This window comes from Cavia porcellus, unplaced genomic scaffold (assembly GCF_034190915.1).
Source record: "Cavia porcellus strain 051 isolate PalLab524CR breed Dunkin Hartley unplaced genomic scaffold, mCavPor4.1 scaffold_6, whole genome shotgun sequence".
Classification (NCBI taxonomy): Eukaryota; Metazoa; Chordata; class Mammalia; order Rodentia; family Caviidae; genus Cavia; species Cavia porcellus.
Window position 1 is genome coordinate 35,262,228 of NW_026947489.1, and position 18,914 is coordinate 35,281,141.

The 18,914-nt window shown below is 35.1% G+C and overlaps 1 protein-coding gene across 1 annotated transcript in view; it reads left to right on the forward strand.

Annotated features, from left to right (window-relative positions):
• Positions 1-18,914, forward strand: part of Aqr (aquarius intron-binding spliceosomal factor) — a 91,335-nt gene that overhangs the window by 31,631 nt on the left and 40,790 nt on the right. The window contains exons 12-16 of the mRNA XM_063250316.1: positions 788-901; positions 2,531-2,634; positions 9,646-9,748; positions 12,235-12,355; positions 14,803-14,944. Of these exons, the coding sequence (XP_063106386.1) occupies positions 788-901; positions 2,531-2,634; positions 9,646-9,748; positions 12,235-12,355; positions 14,803-14,944 (584 nt within the window). The remainder of the gene's footprint in view (positions 1-787; positions 902-2,530; positions 2,635-9,645; positions 9,749-12,234; positions 12,356-14,802; positions 14,945-18,914) is intronic.

Sequence of the window (18,914 nt, forward strand, 5' to 3'; positions counted from 1 at the left end):
TTCTCTTACAATGAGATCCTAACTAGAAATATAATTTCTGTGAACATTGTTCTTTTCTATCTGTAAGCATTCCTCTTTTTCTCTTTCTCATTTAAGATTTCTGTCCAGTGGTGTGCTGTCTGTAACAGCATATATTAAAATTTTAATATCTGATCTGCTATAGATATGAACTGAAAATAATAAAGATCGGGGCAAATGCATTCAGTGGTCTCTGTTGATGCTGCTGCTACATGGAGAGAACAAGGCCTTTCTAGTAGCAGAACATGAGCTAAAGAAAAGCTTGATAACCAGGGAGATTAAAGGGAGGAATGATAACTTAATGGTTAAGAGCCACATGTACAAAAGAGTATTTCTAATTGCGAATTTTAAAACCCTTAGTCAAAAAATCTACTTAAATGATATAAGATAAAGACTTCAGGAGTTCCCTCTAGTGGTACATTTTTATAATTTTGCAATGATATTGACAGATTTTTTTCTTCATTGAAATAGTAGGCTTCCCTGGCTTATCTCCTCAATGTCTCTTAAAGCACTGGGATTGCTATTAAGCTTTTCTGTGGAAGTAGATGTACAGTACATTAAAGAGATGTAACAATGTATTTGTAAGAAACATACTTCTTGTTCATGTAAATTAAACAGGTTTCACTGTATTTGAAATATTTATTATAATGTTGACATTCCAGAGTGTTTTAGCACCTCTAAAGAAGTATGTATATGAACTTGTTCACTATTTTTATGCTTTATTTGTCTTATGTTCACATGGTCTGTTGATTTCAATGTGTCCTTTCAGCTTCTCGACATGCTTAAGTTCTATACTGGCTTTGAAATTAATGACCAAACTGGGAATGCCCTGACAGAGAATGAGATGACCACAATTCACTACGATAGAATTACTTCTTTACAGGTAATTAATGCATGACCGCCTTTTTATGTCCCTAAAATTGAGTCATACTATAATTTAGATTTTCTATAGATGCAGAGAAAAAGAGATGTTAATTTAATAACATTTTTAGTGTCAAGTTTTTACCTCCAACTTTTTAAATCTTTAATTCTGAGTTCATGAAATCAGTTACTTTAAATACTGTGAATCAATGTACTAATATTTGATACTCAAAAATACTAATTACTGTTATTGAAAGTATTGCATCATATGGCAAGTGGCATATAAGTATCTCACGCACTTCTAAGATAAATACATATAAATAATGAAACTTACCAAATACACCTTAGGTATGTCAAAATTACCTTTGTTTTCCATTACTGGATTGCATCTTGCTCGAGTTTCATTTCCTCTGATAGTGGAAAGAAGCTTTTATTTGTTAATTAAAATAAGTTTTTTCCTAAGAGGCTTTTTTGTGGGAAAAGACTCAAAATTATGATAAGGTTTCTTTTGTAATCATTTCTTTTACCTCAGGAAGTCTCTGTCTCTTTTCCTTCCCAAATACCATCTGAGTATTTTTTAAAGAGACTTTAAGAGACTGTCACCTTGGGGGAAGAGAAATGAACTCAGATGTCTTGTCTGCTTTTCTCAGACCCTAGTTCTTCATCCTTTGGCCTGTACTCATGTAGTGCCCCAGCTAGAGTGACGTGTGGCACACACATGGAATAATGATCTGTTTCTACTACAGATGGAGGCTTTACCTTTGTCCTAATACTGCTAATGCTGTTTTGAGAACCAGCTCTCACTCTGAGGCTTGATAGAAGGCTCAGTTTTGCACTTGTGTGCGTTAACCCCATGGCAAGCTCTTCCATAACTTTCGTGGAGTTTTTTTTTTTTGGTACTGGGGATTAAACTCAGGACTGCGTACTTGCAAGGCAGGCACTTATGCCGCTGAGCTACATCCCCAGCCCCTTCTTGACTTTCTGTGTCATAAATTGAGCACATAAAAACTCCTGGATATTTTCTGTAACGTGGGGTATCAATGAAGACCAGAGATGTTCCCTGCCACTCTGTTATCAAATCCCCATGGTTTTGTGTTTCTGTTTTCTTACTGCTTGTCCCATGTTGTTTGGGAGTGACACCTTACTTGGTCTTCTTTTCCCAGAATTTCAAAGAAAGGTAGAGTACAAAGATACTGTATTGTAGCCTCTTGGGGCCTCTCTCCAGTTGGATTCTCTCTGAGGACTATCTTTTGATCTTGTTAGACCAGTTCTTCTTAATAAAATGTTTGAGTTTTTTCTTTTTTAGTGAACCTAGCATTCATGGCTATTTTCTTTTTTCTTTTTATTTGTTTGGTACCAGGGTTCGAACTCACAACCTTGCACTTGCCAGGTTATGGCTATTTTAATATGTTTCAAATTGGTTTTAGAAATAGAAAACTGGACATTGACTCTTTCCTGCTAGAATAGTTTCTGGTTTTTTGCCATTCTTTTGCTTGCTTTTGGCTGAATAAGGCAGAGCTCATGTGGAAATACATAAAAGAGTTGCACATTAATATTTTTAAGTGTATTATTTCTACTACACAGTGTATAAATTGCAAATGGTTCTAGTAATATGTAAAAATTATTGGTATCATCTGCTGTTTTTTTCTAGAGAGCTGCTTTTGCACACTTCCCTGAACTCTATGATTTTGCCCTCTCCAATGTTGCAGAAGTAGATACTCGAGAATCATTGGTCAAGTTTTTTGGACCTCTTAGGTAAGAAAACATCAGAGAACAGCTTTGTAATCTCTTAGGGTCATGCTTCTTGAATTTACTTCTCTTTGTAGCGTTCATTTGTTCTTTGCACTACTGATTAGTCTTTCTGCTTTATTGTATTGACATCTGGAACCAGTGTTTCTCTAGCAGTTTGGTATCTGTGAGTCACTTTAATTATCCAACTTTTTTCATGTTTAAGAGAGTTGTATTGTTCATGACTTACATCAATTTTTTCTCATTTTCTTAGATCTTAAATTTTTCTTAGAGATTCAGTTGGTCATTCCCATCAGTCAAAAGCAAATGGGATAGAAACCAATAAAGATATATCATGTGTGAGTTTAGCAATAGGATTTAGGAAGATTTTTGCAAGCTAAAATTTACAGGTAATAATATTCTACCGAACTTAGTTGTCTGCTAATATACTTTTTGTGAAAATAGTAGTAGCGTAAGTTTAAGAGGCGATATACCAAATGTTTAACTAATCCTTGAAGCAGTCATACTAGGAGCAGGTGCCATTTTACAAGAACTGTAACTGGGGTACAGAATAGGTAATGTGCTTAGATTACACAGCAAGTAAGGGCAGTGACAAAATTTAAACCTAGATGGTCTTAAGTTTTACTGTTGTACTTCCTTAGCTCCCTGTTTTTAACTATGAGGAAAAATTTAGTTCATTTTCTACTTGAAGTAGAATAAATTTCACTCTTTATTTTTTATTTAAGGAGAAAAAAAAAACAGAAAAAGGGTACAAGTTATACAGAATTTCAGAAAAACTAAATAGTAGGAAATCACTAGTTAATAGATTACATATTGTTATCTTAGAAATACTTTTTCAAGTTACAAAATTAAAGTATGTAAAGTGGACTTTGAAACAGTGAGACTGGAAACAGTTTTGTTCAATGATCCAACAAAACTCAGTAATATGGTTATCTATCTTATACACTTAAATATATATGCAGTTATATTCTTTAGAGCACTTTCTTTTCCTTTCTTTTGTACAGTGACAATTACACGTTTTGGGTTTTATTACTCCCACAATTCTTACTACTTTTTTTTAAAGAGAGTAAAACCAAATGTGACAGAACAGAGTCAGGCAAATCAAAAGGATGGACATAATAGATAATGTAAAAACAAAATACTAGGTGATCAACAATGGTTACCATACTGCCTCTTGCTATCTTAAAAAGAATTGCCTATATCATCAGTTATAATAAAATTGAACAGTAAAGAATAAAACCAAACAATTGGAGACATTACAGGACTTTAAAAGAAGATAATAGTCAACTGGAAGTCATAATGAATCTTATTGTCTTTACAGTTGTTGCCTATACTTTCGAACTTGGTACTATCAAGCAAAGCAGAATAGAAGAAAATCAGTCAAAGCAAGATGGTGAGGGCTATACAGGTTTTCAAATCAAGTTAATAGGAAATCAAAATAGGTTACTATAATGTATCCTGCTATTTTTTAATTTTTTCCCTTAATTCAAAAGATAAAAATAAAAAAGTAAATAATTAAAAAAAGATTTAGATAAAAGAGGGGATAACAACAAAACAGCGTAGGTCAAAGCATAACCATTTAAGCAATATAGTGTTTCACCACAAGATATCCTTACATAAAAGTAGTTACCATAGTGTCTCTTTCCTTGAAATCTTTGGGTATAACTTTGTATACTGTAGCACCAAACATATCACGACAGTGTAAAACCATTCAAGAGAAGGACAGTATTACAGGGTATTTAGAACCAACTATCAGAAAATGAACAGCCGTTTCTGTATAATCTCCTTGTCTATAAAAGTTTTTGCTTATGTTACCACATATAATAAAGTACAATAAGATACAACCTGTTAAGACCGACAGAGACAGAAGAATAAAAGCTTGATGGGACTTCAAAGCAAGATGATACTAAATCAGCACTAGCTATTATGATGTGTTGTTTTCTCCAAAATAGCTGTTCCTACCATCCAATCTTCTCTGCCTCATTTCTGTTGAGCTCTTTTTCTGTTGTTTGTTGTCAGTTTGTCTTCTTCATTTTGCTTTCTGCTCCATTCATTGTGGCCTCTCTGCCACTGTTTCTGAAGTCTTGGTATTTTCCTTTTTTAGAATATCCTGCAATATTCTCTGTAGAGTTGAATTGGTGGTTGCAAATTCCCCTAGTTCCTCTTTATCCTGGAAGCACCTTGTTTTTCCATCAATTTCTAGGGAAAGTTGTGCAGGATATATCAATCTTGGCTGGAGGTTGTTATCTTTCAAAGCTTGAGTGATTTCCCCCCACGCTCTTCATGATTTGATGGTTTGTGCCGAGAAGTCTGCTGTAATTCTGATGGGTGTTCCCTTGTAAGTGATCTGTTTCTTGTCTCTGACGCCATTTAGTATTCTGTTCTTATATTGGATTTCTGGAATTTTGATTATTATATGCCTGGGTATAGCTCTGTTTGGGTTGTAGGTGGCTGGTGTCCTGTATGCCTCATACATCTGAGTATCTTTACCTTTTGCTAAATTAGGGAAATTCTCTTGGATTATTTCTGTGAATAGCTTTTGTAGTCCATTTGTTTGTGTCCCTATTTCTTCTTTAATGTTCTTAATTCTTAAATTAAAGATCCTCTTATCATCTTCTAGCCTTTGTATTATTGCTGTTTGTTTTTTGTTATTGTTAAGAAGTTTTTCATTTCATGCTCCCAAATTACAAATCTGCCCCCCAATTCAGATAATCTATCCTTAGTTTCTTTTAAGCTGTTATGCCAGCTTTTGATAGAGTTTTTAGTTTCCTGGTAATCTCTTTGAACCTGCTTCACATATTCTATGTTTTGCCTATTTTCTCCATCAAACAATTCTCCCCTTTTTTTCTGTTCTTCCATTTCACCCTCTGTTTTTTCTTGGGCGGTGCTTAGCATTTCTCTAACTGTTCTACTTACATCTTGCTTTATTTTGTTAAATACTTCATTTTTAAACTCATCTATGAGGCTCTGGAGATATCGCTTTATGTCTATTGGTGCCGTGTCTGATATTGCATGTTTTCTGTCTTCCTTTGCGTTTCCCTTTCCTGGATCAGTGTTCTCAGGATTGGGGAGTAAGGACCCTTTCTTGTTGCTTCCTCTTCCTATACTTTTTATTCCTTCCATACAAGCGAATGTAGGAGGCCCAATTTTTTTCTCTGTTTCAGTTATGGTTTGAATCGTGCCGGCTAGGTGTTCCCGCCCACTGCAGTGTACTAGGGAGACACAGACCTGGGCAGCCTCTGCTGGGCTTGCCCCTCCAGGTCAACCTACGGAAGGCTTCACTGCTAGGGTGCACCTCTAGGTGGTGGGACCTGCTTTGAGCTAGCCTACTGGGTCTTAGTCAGCGGCGTCACACAGGCCATGCACTTCCCACCAATCCTACTTGAAAGGGGAATATGTGACTAATGTCACTGCAGCATCCTGTTGGCAAGTCTGCCCAGTCCCAGTATGTCTTTTGCTGGAGCCTCCTACTCTTATGAAAGGGTCCCCGTCCCGCTCACTCACCGCAAGTCGATGTAGGGCTCCCTGTTGGTCCCACTCTCAACTCCGTTCACAGATTCCTGCTCTCAGAGCTTTCGCGCATCTTTCTCCCTGCCCACCAGATTTGGTTGCAGCAGCGGCAGCAGGAAACTCAAATCGCGGCTTCCAGTGGCTCGGGTTCTAGCTTCCACGCTGAGATTTTATCTGTTCCTGTTGTAGCACCAGGATTGGATTTCCAGTTCGTTTCTCTTAGCTTAGTTCATTCCTGGGTCAGCAGGGTGTATCTCTCCTTGCTTAGGACTCCTCGTACCACACCATTCCTGGATTTTAAGTGGGGTATCTCAGAGAGCCTCCATAGCTGCTGCTATCTATCCGCCATGTTCTTCTGGAAGTCCAAAAGTTATATTACCATTCTCCAGAATGAACCATATGTTAAACTACAAAACACGGGCTAGTGTTACAGCTCAGTGACACAGAACTTGCTTGGCAGGTGCAAAATCCTGATTCCAGTGCAAGCATTCAGCTGTTTTTATTTCTTTTTTCTTCTTCTTTTTTTTTTTTAATTCAGTAGCTACCATCTCAGCCTATATTTCTCCCGATCAGCCAGTTGCTTGGAGAGGCAGGGCCTTGGCTCTTCTTGCCTCCCAGACTCTTGATAAAAATTCAGGATGGTTTAGATACAGAAGAAAAGTTCTTCAACATGATAAAGGCCATTTATGAAAAATAGTTTTTGTGGAGATTTCAGTCCATACTCAGTTGGCTCCAAGGCAGGGTGGCATGGCAGGATCTGCTCTTTCTTCTTATAAAACATGCTAATAGAAATGTGATAGTACATTATAATTTAAATTTACATTTCCCTAATTGATGACTCAAAATGATAAGCATCTCTCTATGGGTTTACTGATATCTTTTTGTTAAAGTAACTATTAAAATCTTTTGCTGTTTATTAAATTTTCTTGTTCTTGAATTGAAACTTCTCAACAGCGTCTTGTCAGAGGAATATTAATCATCAGTATTTTCTCCCAGCTCACAGCTTGACTTTTCTTTCTCCTAATGTTTTTAAAAGAACATTTATAAATTGATAAAGGCCAGTGTAGCATTTTTTTTGTTATGCATTAGTGTGTATAGAAATCATGGCAGAAATCAGTCATCAAGATTTTCTACTACAAATTTTAGTTGTGACTTAAGTCTGTGATTCATTTTGAATTAATTTGTATTTATGATGCTACGAGGAGTAAGTGTTCCTACTTTGCATTTATATATGCACTTCATACAGCATTGTTGAAAAATGCAAAGTGAGACAATGATTTTTCAGCCCCTGGATTGGCAAACTTGACTATTTAGTGTCCACTGGAAGAAAAACAAACAGTTCTGTTTTGTTGCTATAGGTGTAAATTGTTAGTCTTTTCTAAAGGAATGTATCAGACTGGGAGCTTACAGCTCAAGCTTTTCTGGTCCTCAGAAAAAGTACAAAACATGTCATATAAAGCTGAAAAAGGGTGCTCCTGTAGTTAAGATCTTGATTGAGCTTGATGGTCTGTCTTCACACAGATGTTCGCTACATAATTCTTGATTTAAATTAAAGGCCAGAAATTTAAATTAAAAGACTTGTGGATTGTTGGCTCAGTCTCCAGCCCTGTGGCACCACAGTGAGGGGTGGGACCGAAGGGGCATGTGTTACATCCCCGGGGTGTACCCTTGAAGGGAGTGTTAGGAACCTGGCCCCTTACTTTCTCCTCCTGCCCCTTCTTCCCTTCCCAGTTTCTCCTTCCCACCTTCCCTTCCTCTTCTTCCTTTCTGTGTCCTTGGCTCTCTCACCTTCTCTGCTTCATGAAACACTCTTGTGTTGTAGTGCCTAAAGCAACTGGGCCAAGCAGCCATGGACTGAAACGTCTCATGCTCTGTGCCAAGAGAAATCTTGCTTCTTTTAAGTAGATTTATCTCAGATACTTGTTATAGAAGTAGAAAAGTGATTAACATAAATACTGCAGAATTCTTGATAATGGCCAAAATTTAAATTAAATATCAATAGGAGAGCAATATAAAAAAATAGTATAGAACTCTATGCAGTTCCTTCAAAGAGTGAAATATATCTGTAATTATTATAAAAAATATAATTAGATTCTCATATAAAAATGAATAACCTTATCAGTCTCAGTTTGTTTCACTTTTAAGTAGACAATGAATTAAACAGTTTTCCTGGGTGATGGTAACTGAAAATGGAATAGCCACCTTGAAATTTTCTTTTAATCATGTACTTATTATTTGATCTAATATATATGTGTGTGTGTCCAGGGTATAATTAAAGATTTGCTTAGGATAAGTGAAAAATGTATGTTCACACAAAAATCTCCAGAAGTGTTACTAGTAGTTTTATTCAAAATTGATAAAAATTAACCTTTAATTAGTGAATAAATAGACACTATTATATCCATGTAATAGTATACTACTGATCTTTATAAAGGGACAAAGTACAGTATTCACAATATGGGGTACGTTATGCAGCTAATGCCAAACGGCTCCTAAATGTATGATCCATTTATTTAACCTAGAAAAGAAAAAGTTGCAGAAATTGAGGTAAATAAACAGTTGCCTAGGGCTAGAATGGAGAAGAGGCTTGCTTTAAAATAAAGTGACTAAACTTTCTATATTAAGTAATGAAAAACTGTCAGATTCAAAGCAATGCAGTTTTTTTAATTCTAATTTTTCACTTGGCAATAATTACCGATTATTGTCTTCCTTGGAATTCTAAGCTCATTCAAATTTGAAAAAATACTGCTGTTTATTCAACAGTAAATATGTATCACTTGTCATTCTTCCATGTGAAAATTGTGTACAAAGTATGTATTTTCCATTTTGTCACAGACTTTTTAAACAGTGGATATTTAAAATTAACAAGTTTAATAAATCCTTCATCGAGGGCATTCTTGAATAAAATTTGGTTTTCTTTTTTTAAAGAAAAGGAAACAAAAAAAATACATGGAGATAAAAAAAAAGGGTAGAAATAATACAAAATTACAGACAAACAAACGGTAAGAAATTGCCGGTTGATAAGTTACATATTTCATCTTAGAAATAGCTGTTCAGGTTATAGAATTAAAGTATTTAGAATGACATTCAAAAAGTGACCCTACAAACCATTCTGCTCTATGATCGAACATAAGCTCAGTAATATGATTATCAGTCCTACACATTTGTTTTACATCTCAAAGAGGGTAAGATTAAACATTTGGTTTTCTTAAAAAAAGATATAGAAGCAAGGAATTCTCTACTGTTAGCACAGGCTGTGCTGCCACTGCTTTGGTACCGTCAGCTCAGTGAAAAAGCAAACACTGAAAACATGCTTGCAGACTGCCTGAGAAGTTTCCAGACACATCAGAGGTTTAGAGAGTGTACTTTGAAAACTAGGCATTAAACATCTTTAATTGATGATATTTGATGTTCTCTGTCCGTGTCATAAGGGATTATATTTACTTATTAAACTCTGTAAAAATACCTTTCAAAAATGAAGTTGCTGTGTGTCTCTTCTTTCTGCAGTTCAAACACACTCCATGAGGTGGCATCATACCTCTGCTTGTTGCCAACCCTTCCTAAAAATGAAGACACATCTTTTGATAAAGAATTTCTTCTAGAATTGCTGGTAAATATTAATTTTCACTGAATTTTTCATGTGATTTTCTTTGCCTTTTTCAGTGATTCGTAACAATCTGGGTTGTTTCAGATTTCTTCTAGACAAAAGTTTGGGTAGTTAAATGATCTAATTTTGGAATTCTGGTTTTTTTGTCTGATTCATTTTTTCCATTTTTTAAAATCAAGTCTTTCATTTCTTAAAAGAGCTTTATGGAAGGAATTCATTATAAGCAGATTTATGAACAGTTTGTGTTGTAAACACTAGATTCATGCAGCAGGGAAGCATAGGTTGATATCCTTCCATTCTTTTCAGAAGTCACAGTTAAACACATATACATACATGTGAATATATAGTCATATAGTTTATTTTCTAAATCACTTAAATATAGTACTTGAATATTAGCCCATACCTTTTATCACTAGAAAATCTTGGGGATGAATCCAGTTTTATGTATATTTTTTTCAAACTTAAATTGAGTCATGCTGTATTGCTTTGCAGCTTTTTAAAAAATTTTAAGTTTTGAGTTTAGGCCATTGTATAGTATAGAATGTTATATGTTTAACTTCAATATAATATTTTATACAGTGGAGAAGTATTTAACCGTATCCCTACTAAAGAGAATTTCAGATTTTGACAGTTTGACTTACATTTGTCAGGATACAGTCATTTGCTGTTTAATGCCCCATGTGGGTGTTCAGGAGAGAAACCTAGAAGTGTGTGCTCACAAAGTATAAGATGCTTCCACAGGGTCTTCTAAAAAGTACAGAGATTCCCGCCAGTGATGAACGAAGGCGTATCTCCCCAGTTTTGGAATTTTGGTTCTTCCCATTTTTGCCAGGTTAATGGGTTAAAAAAAAAGTAGGTTCCTTTAATCTTCTGTTTCCTGACTATTTAAATTTGAGCAGCTTTTTATATATTTAGATATTTTTGTGTCCACACAAACATACACCATGCCGATATGTATTTTTTCTTACATACAAAGTCATATGTACACTGTGATTTATTTTCTAAGCTAATAACTTCAACATAAGATGTGAAAACATAATCCCTCACTGCAGAAAAAAAGATGTGTTACTTTTAGAGACAGAGACAAGAAGCTATAGCAGATGTTTAGAAGCCCAGTGACCAGTATTTAAGTATCATTTGGAGAGAAATCCATGGGCAGCATTTTAAACTAACTGAAATATGGAAAGTTTTAATAAAGAACGTATCTTAGGCCACTGTCTTTACCTTTCTTTATACAAATTAGTTTTTATTGTTTTTCATGTCTTGGTGTGTCCTAAGGATTCCTTTTGCAATTTTCTGGCAAAATGAAATTTCTCTTAAGTTAGGTTTTAGGGGTTAATAATAATAAATCTTCACTGAGAATAGAAATGTAGATTTTTTTCCTAGGAATCTTTTTAATAGAAAATAGGTTCAAATGTAAAGTTCATTCTGTGCCTTTTGGCTCATCTTGAAATTTTATCCTTAAAATTTAAATAGCTATTTCAAAAGAAAATAATTTTAAAAATTTACAATGATATAATACTAGCTTTTGTCTTCTGCCTTTTCTAAAAATTGTCCCTCAACTTTGGGTTCTTATGATATCCAAGTTGTGATTAAAAACTTTAAAGTGTGTGTATGTATATATATATAGCTCAGGTATGTATGTATATATATATAGCTCAGGTATCACAATATCTTTATTCCTAAAATAATGCTACCGATAAATAAATTTTTCAGATGTTGTTATTTTAGCATTCTTAATTAGGGAACAAAGTATTTTTACATGTGAGATTACTTGTAATAGTAATATATCAAGTATGTACTTAGTAGTACCTACTATTGTAATATAGTTCGTAGAGTGTAGGAGAAATGAAAACCCAATCCATCTCTCATTTTATAAGGGAAAAGAAGGACTAAGGTTGGGGGGTTGATAAATTTTTGTACGTTGTTTAGCTAGTTAGTGTAAGATTGAAAACTAGCGTAGAAGTGGAATCTTGCATTTTTTTCTCACATTGATTAATACTAAGTTTTGTTTTTGTTTTTTGCATTGGGGATTGAACTTACAACCTCGCACTTGCCAGGCAGGCACTGTGCTCCTGAGATAAACCCCCCTCGCCAGTACTAAGTTTTTAAACTCAGAGTGTGCGAGAACTTTGGCACTGTTTTACAGTATTCTATTTCCTTTCTATGAGAACCCTGAAAAGTGAGCGCACCTCTGTTTCACATAAACGGAAACTAAGGATTGGATGTCTGGAGTAACTTGCCCAGCTTTAACATTGCTTGTAAAGAGAAGAATGGGGATAAGAACTCAGTTCAGATTCTGAAGCACAAAGCTATGAATACTTTTATATTTGATTAAATGGAAAGAGAAAAAAGGTCTTATTAAAGTGCTGTAATAACTGAAGGACATGAAAGTTCTCACTCCATAGGCTGTGGTGAATTTCTCTGTCAGTTACTTTTGACTGACTAAGCATGCCCTTACCTTCTCCGTGGGCCTGTTTTTCTTTTAGGTATCCCGTCATGAACGTCGCATTTCTCAGATTCAGCAGTTGAATCAGATGCCTTTGTATCCAACTGAGAAAATTATATGGGATGAAAACATTGTCCCAACTGAGTACTATTCTGGGGAAGGTACAGTAAAGAAATACAGAATTCAGTGTAATATGAAACTTAATTTAGAATTCATCAGATGTAATTGAAAATATAGAAGTCAGCTCTATGCATTAGATAATTTTCTGGGACAACTTTAACTTAACATTAAAAGCTAGAAAACAGTGTTTTGAATACTTAGCATTAGGTTCTTTATTAAATTTAAACATACATATATTTCTCCGTAAAATATGACCATAAGACAATAATAAGACTGTTTGAAGGATATTTAATAGCACAGGAAGTGTAGCTTTCGTTGTGTCACCATAATGGGTTGTGTTTGACAGGGCTTTATTTTTCTATCTTTAGAAGTTCTCTTGCGTTCTCTGTTGAGCCATGTAATGACCACCAACGCACGTTGTCATTAGTTAATAATAAACCTTTAGTTTTGATCCAAAATGATAGAGACTTTTTTGTTCACAAATCTATTTCACCAGAGTTAGATCTAAATCTTTTTGCTCATCTTCTGAGGATGAGTATTTGCCACAGCTGCATACAAACTGGAGTGCATTATGCCATGATTTGAAGGCATGTTTCAGAAGATATTCCAGAAAATCTTTTAAACAGTGGTATCATTATTATAACAGATGTGACTGTTTGAAAGAGCTTACAACTAGAAGTACTGGTACATTTATTTGAAAGAAAAATTACTTTGTAGTCATATTCCAGTAAACATAATTCCAGTAAAACCAGTGCACAATTTCTGCTAGGTTTTCGAGGAGGCAATCTACATGCTATTTTATATTCTCACAGCAGTTAATGTGATTTTTCTCTTTTAGGGATGCATACTTAGGTGAAAAAACCGTATACAAATTGGAGCTAGTGATTGCTGTAAAAATCACTTTCAAGTGGAGGCAGGGCTGTAACTGGAGAAGGGCACAAGGAGAGTCCTAGATAGTGAACAGGTGGTTACAAGGTTTTATTTTACAAATACCTTTTACTGGTATCTGTATCCCCTTGTATCCTTGCCTTTTCCTTCTGTTGAAGAATATGAGCTGTTCAGTCTGCAGTCTCCCATGGCACAGACTTTGCAGACTGATTACTCTTGTGCAGTGAACCATGCTTCTCTGTTCATTTTTCTTAGAAATTGGCACCTAGGCATAGACACTGAGGCAGAGTGAGGTTCCCCTCCTTTGCTAGGTGCCTGATGGTGGTAGGAGCACACACTGTTTGCTTCTCTCTTTTTTGTGATATTAGTAGTCATTGACATATTGATACACCTAGATTTTTTTTTAACTCAGTGAAGGCTGCAAAGTGATAATTTTGGTTAATTTTGATTTGGCTGGTTTGGTTTTATTTTTATAAAAATGTGCTATCAAAAGAGATGCCTTTTTTCACCCCTGTTCTTAAAGAAATGACATTAAATTACAGTCAGTTTGCTAATATCAGTGATATAAAATTTTGTCCAGTATTACTTTACCTTTAAATTCTTTCATTATGGCTTTGATAGTGTAAATAAGGATCATGAAGATACAATTTGCCAGAAAAATTTGAGTTTTTTTCTTTGATAGTGCTGAAAGAATACTATTGTTTAGTACCATAATCAGAAAAGAAGTTTCAGTGACATGTATGCAATGCTTTGTCCTTAAAATCTAGCCAAAAGAACAAATCTGAAGTAGTAGATTCCCAATAGTAATCATTGGGAATCTGTTTTTATTTATTTATTTATTTCCAAATCCATTTTATTTCAAGAAGAAAAAAACTACAACAAAATTTCAAAACATGTCAATCAGGGTAACAATGGCACCTACATTGCACATTGTCATCCCCAAATCATTCAGCCAGAGCACAGGACATCTGCATTCAGTTGTCCAAACAATCCTGGCACAGTTCCTTCTCTTCAGTGAATTAAAAGGGAATCTATTTATGCAATATAGTGTACTACTTTAGTTTTCATTTTGTCATGAGCTGAGTTTATGGCACTATTACTTTAAAACTTAGCAAATACAAATTAGGTTTTGATAAAAGAAGACTGCTATATGTAGTTCAAACTGGTTTTGAACTCTCATGTCGCCTATAGCCCAGACTAGCCTTAACTCCCTGCAATCCTCTTACTTCAGTTTCCTGAATGCTGGGATTATAAGCATGTGCCACCACACCTGGCTATAAGAAGACTTTTTAGCTACTTAATAATATTCTGAAGTTGAATATCTTTAAATATTTTTAAGAAGCATTGTTTGCATATGAATCACTGATATGCTGATTATGTATCAGAGTAAAATTCATCCTTCACCTACAGTTCTTAACAGACATCACATGTTAATCTGGTTTTAATTCTGTGTGAAAATAAAGATAAAGAGTTTCTCAAATATATTGCATTTCAGACATCATTAGGTTCTAGCCACATTTGTGGTGCAATTGTTTTTTTAATTCATTGAGCAATGACAGATTAAGAACGATTCAAATGTGGACATTATTTTCCTTTTCAGGTTGCCTTGCTCTCCCCAAGTTAAATTTGCAGTTTCTGACTCTTCATGACTATCTCCTAAGGAATTTTAATCTCTTCCGCTTAGAATCAACTTACGAAATTAGGCAAGACATTGAGGATAGCGTCAGCAGAATGAAGCCGTGGTTAGTACACTGATTTACTTGTAATGAAAAGATGTATGTCTTTCGGTCAGAAAATTCACAGTGTGTTTAAAAATAACACACTTGGCATGAAAATGTCTTCTACGAGATACTTCCTTTTTGAGAATTTCTGTAATGTGAATTAAAATACATCAGTGTGCCAAAATATAAAATGCCTTTCTAAGTATTTAGACATAGGGCTGGTACGTGAGGATGAGGGAGAAGATGGAGAAATATGGAGGACACCAGGCTGGACCTTACTAGAAGAGTAAAGGAGGAGTGTATAGTCCTCTGTTAGGTGGATAAAATGGATAGTGTGAAGTCCTGAATGAAATTTAAAATAACAGGGTCTCCTACCCCAGCCACGCTTAGGACTGCTGCCTGCAGTTTTGGTCAGCATCTCTGTAGGAATCCGCCGGGGATGAGGAATGTGGCTGAACAGCAAGGGCCGGGCACACTGGCAGGTCTTTTCTGGTCCTCTAAGCATAGAGTATGTTGGAGAGACCCAAGTCAACTGAGTAGATCTAGTTGTTTGAGCAACACTTCTGTTTAAACTTAACTCTGTACCCCACTGTTCTTGTCTAGAATTTATTTAGCTAAGGAAATTCTCATTCTGGTTTTGGTAGACAGCTCTTGGTTATGATTGTTTTGGGGTTTTTTGTTTTGTTTTTTGAGACAGAGTCTCACTGTGTAGGTCAGGCTAGTTTTGAACTGACTGTGTAGCCCGGACTGGCCTCAAAATCGTGACAATCTTGCCTCAGCCTTCCAGGTGCTGGAATTCTGGGGCTGCACCACCACACCTGGCTGCAGCGTGCGATTTGTGAAGGTCACTGTGGTTTTTTAGACGTTACTGATTTTGAATAAATGCTCTTTATTCACTATCTCACTGAAATAGATGAGCATGTTATGTATATCACAAATACGAATTACTAAAATTTTGTGAAATGAATTTTCTTTACCGTATAGTCATACCATGTACATACATACAGTTATACTGCATTCTATGTGAAAACCTAAATCTTTTTAGAATGAACTGATTCAGGTATCTTGCAGACTTAGACTTTTCTCTTTGCTAATTACAGAGAGCTAATGTGGACACTGTGATTATGGTCTATTTTTTCACTTTCATATTTTATTTTATACACAGTTCTATTTTTTAATTATTATGTGAAAAGTTATTCTGGGTCAGACTGTAAAACACAGAGCAAAGTACTTTTGACTTAATAATCAGTTGAGTCAGTGAGCAGGCTAGCACTATGAAATTTATATGCCCGCCCTGCTGCTGCTCATCCCTGCCCACAGCTCTGCTGAAATCATGGCGTATTGTTCAGACCCCGCGGGGGCGCTTGCTCAGAAAACTTACTGAAGTTTACCGTTCCCGTGAGTTTGTATGTTTAGATTTAGTGCCTAATTTTGGCCACTTTGCAAAACAGAAATTTAGTAACTAGTAGTTCAACAAATAGAGTTCACTTATATTTTATTTAAATGACAAAGCAGAAATACTGAAGAGTTTCTGTGGTTTATTAATAGAGGAAAATGTTTTAATTACATCTTTTTTTGGTAAGAGAAAGAATATATAATATTTGGAGTTAATTCATTAACATTTGTCACAGGTTTTCTAAGTTTATTTTCCTAATGCTTGTCTTTGAAAACTGTTAAAAAAGTGATGAGTTTGAAAAGGGGGCCAGTCTTCCTTCTAGACCATGGATCCTGCAGGTGGAAAAGTAGCGGAGGCATGTTTACTCTTCTCATGTTTCTAGTGATTATGTTTTCAGGATGCTGAAATCATGGGCAGCAGTATTTAATAAGGGTTCATAAATACCCTTTCTTTCTACACAACCCATGCCTTTTAAAATTGTTGTAGTGCTAATTAAGTCACTGGATTGCAGAACTTTTTCTTTCTTTCAAGTTTTATTTTGAGACACAAAGCCTTTACAGTGGATGTACTTTATTTTTGTTAGCATGTTACTTCTACTATTTGAATGCTACCATAGTTTTTATGTTACAGATTCCCCAGGTACACTTCAGTGTAAAAACTAAAGCAGTCATTAAACTAACATAAGAAACAATGAGTATTTGGATGTTACTCGTTCTACTTTTTACTATTAGCTTATTTTTTCCTCCCATCCATGGCAATTTTTCAGAAAATATATTTAAAGCAGCTTATAGAAATACAGCACAAAACATAATAATAGCAGTGGGACTATTTTATGGAGAAAGGAAAGAGAAGAATATAAAGTAAAATTAAGTAAAGCTTTCCATCAGAAAGGAAGGAGAGAAATTAAATAAAACTTAAGTAAAGCTGTCCTTTAGAAATAAAAGGAGAAATAAACAAAAGCTGAAAGTATTTACCAACAACAGATTAGCCTTTGAAGAAATGCTCAGGGGAATTCTTCAAGCTGAAATGAAAGGATCCTAAACAGTAACATGGAAGAAAGCCTGACTAGCTAAAGCAGTCTTGATCAAGAACAATGCTGGAGGCATCATGCTTGATGAATTTAAATTATATTATAAAGCTACTCTAATCAAAACAGTAGGCTACAATCATAATAGGCACAAAAGCTAATTAAAAAAGAAAAGAAAACTCAAGAATAAACCCAGACACATATAACTACTAATCCTTGATATATAAGCCAAGAATGCAAAACAAGGGTTGTTTGTTTCAATAAATGATACTGGGAAAAATGAGCATGTGTATGCAAAAAAGTGCAGTTGGATCCCTGATTTATACCATACTCAGATGTGAACTAAAATAGACTGCAAACTTACACATAAGACCTAAAACTATAAAGCTCCAAGAAGAAAGCACAGAAAAACTGTAAGGGCACTGATCTTATATGCGATTTTTTGGATATGGTGCTAAAAGCACAGGGAACAAAAGCAAAAATAAAACAAATTGGGACTGCATTGAACTACAAAGCTTCTGCATACCAGAGGAAACAACAAAATAAAAGACAGCTGTATAGAATGGGAAAATATGGGGCTGGGGATTTAGCTCAGCAGCATAAGTACCTGCCTTGCAAGCAGGCGGTCGTGAGTTCGATCCCCAGTACCGGAAAAAAAAAAAAAAAAAAAAAACAAAAAAAAACAATGGGAAAATATTTGCCAAACTTATAGACAGTCATGAGTCAATATCCAAAATATATAAGGAACTCATATAATTCAATAGAAAACAAAAAAGCAGATTACTTAAAAAATGACAGAGGACCTGACCAGACATTTTTCCAAAGAAGTTACATGAATGGCTAACACATATAAGAACATAGGTTCAACATCAGTAATACTCAATGGACTACAAATCAGAGATTATCACCTTACAACAGTTAGGATGAGATATTAACAAAAAAAAAAGCATAAATGTTGGCAGATGAGGAGAAAGGGGCCCTAATGTCCTGTTAAGAACGTAAATTAGTGCAGCCATTATTGAAAGCCATATAACTTCCTAAAAAACTAAAAATGAACCATATCACCCAGCACTCAAATTTACAGATATATATTTAAAGAAATAAAATTACTATACCAAAGAGATTCCCATGTTCGTTGAAACATTATTCACAATAGCCAGAGTATGGAAATAACCTGTGTTCAGTAAAGGCTGAATAATAAAGACGGTTTAAAAATGTATTATAAATGTATGCCTACACTCTAGAGCATGGTAAAAGCCTTAAAAATGGGGGAAATCCCTACTATTTTTCATAACATAGGTGAAACTGGAATGCTTTGTGCTGAATGAAACAAACGAGATACAGAAATACAAATGTGGTTTTACCTACAGAATGTAAAAAAGTTGAACTTAGAAGCAAAGTAGAGAGGGGTTGTGGGGGGGAAGGGGTGGGAAAATGGGGAGATGGTGGTCACAGAGTGTAGACTTTCAGTTACCTGATATGTAAGTTATGGAGCCTTGATGTCCAGTGTAGTTAGTGTAGTTAATATACACTTGGAATTTGCCAGAAGAGTAGACCTGTGAGAACGG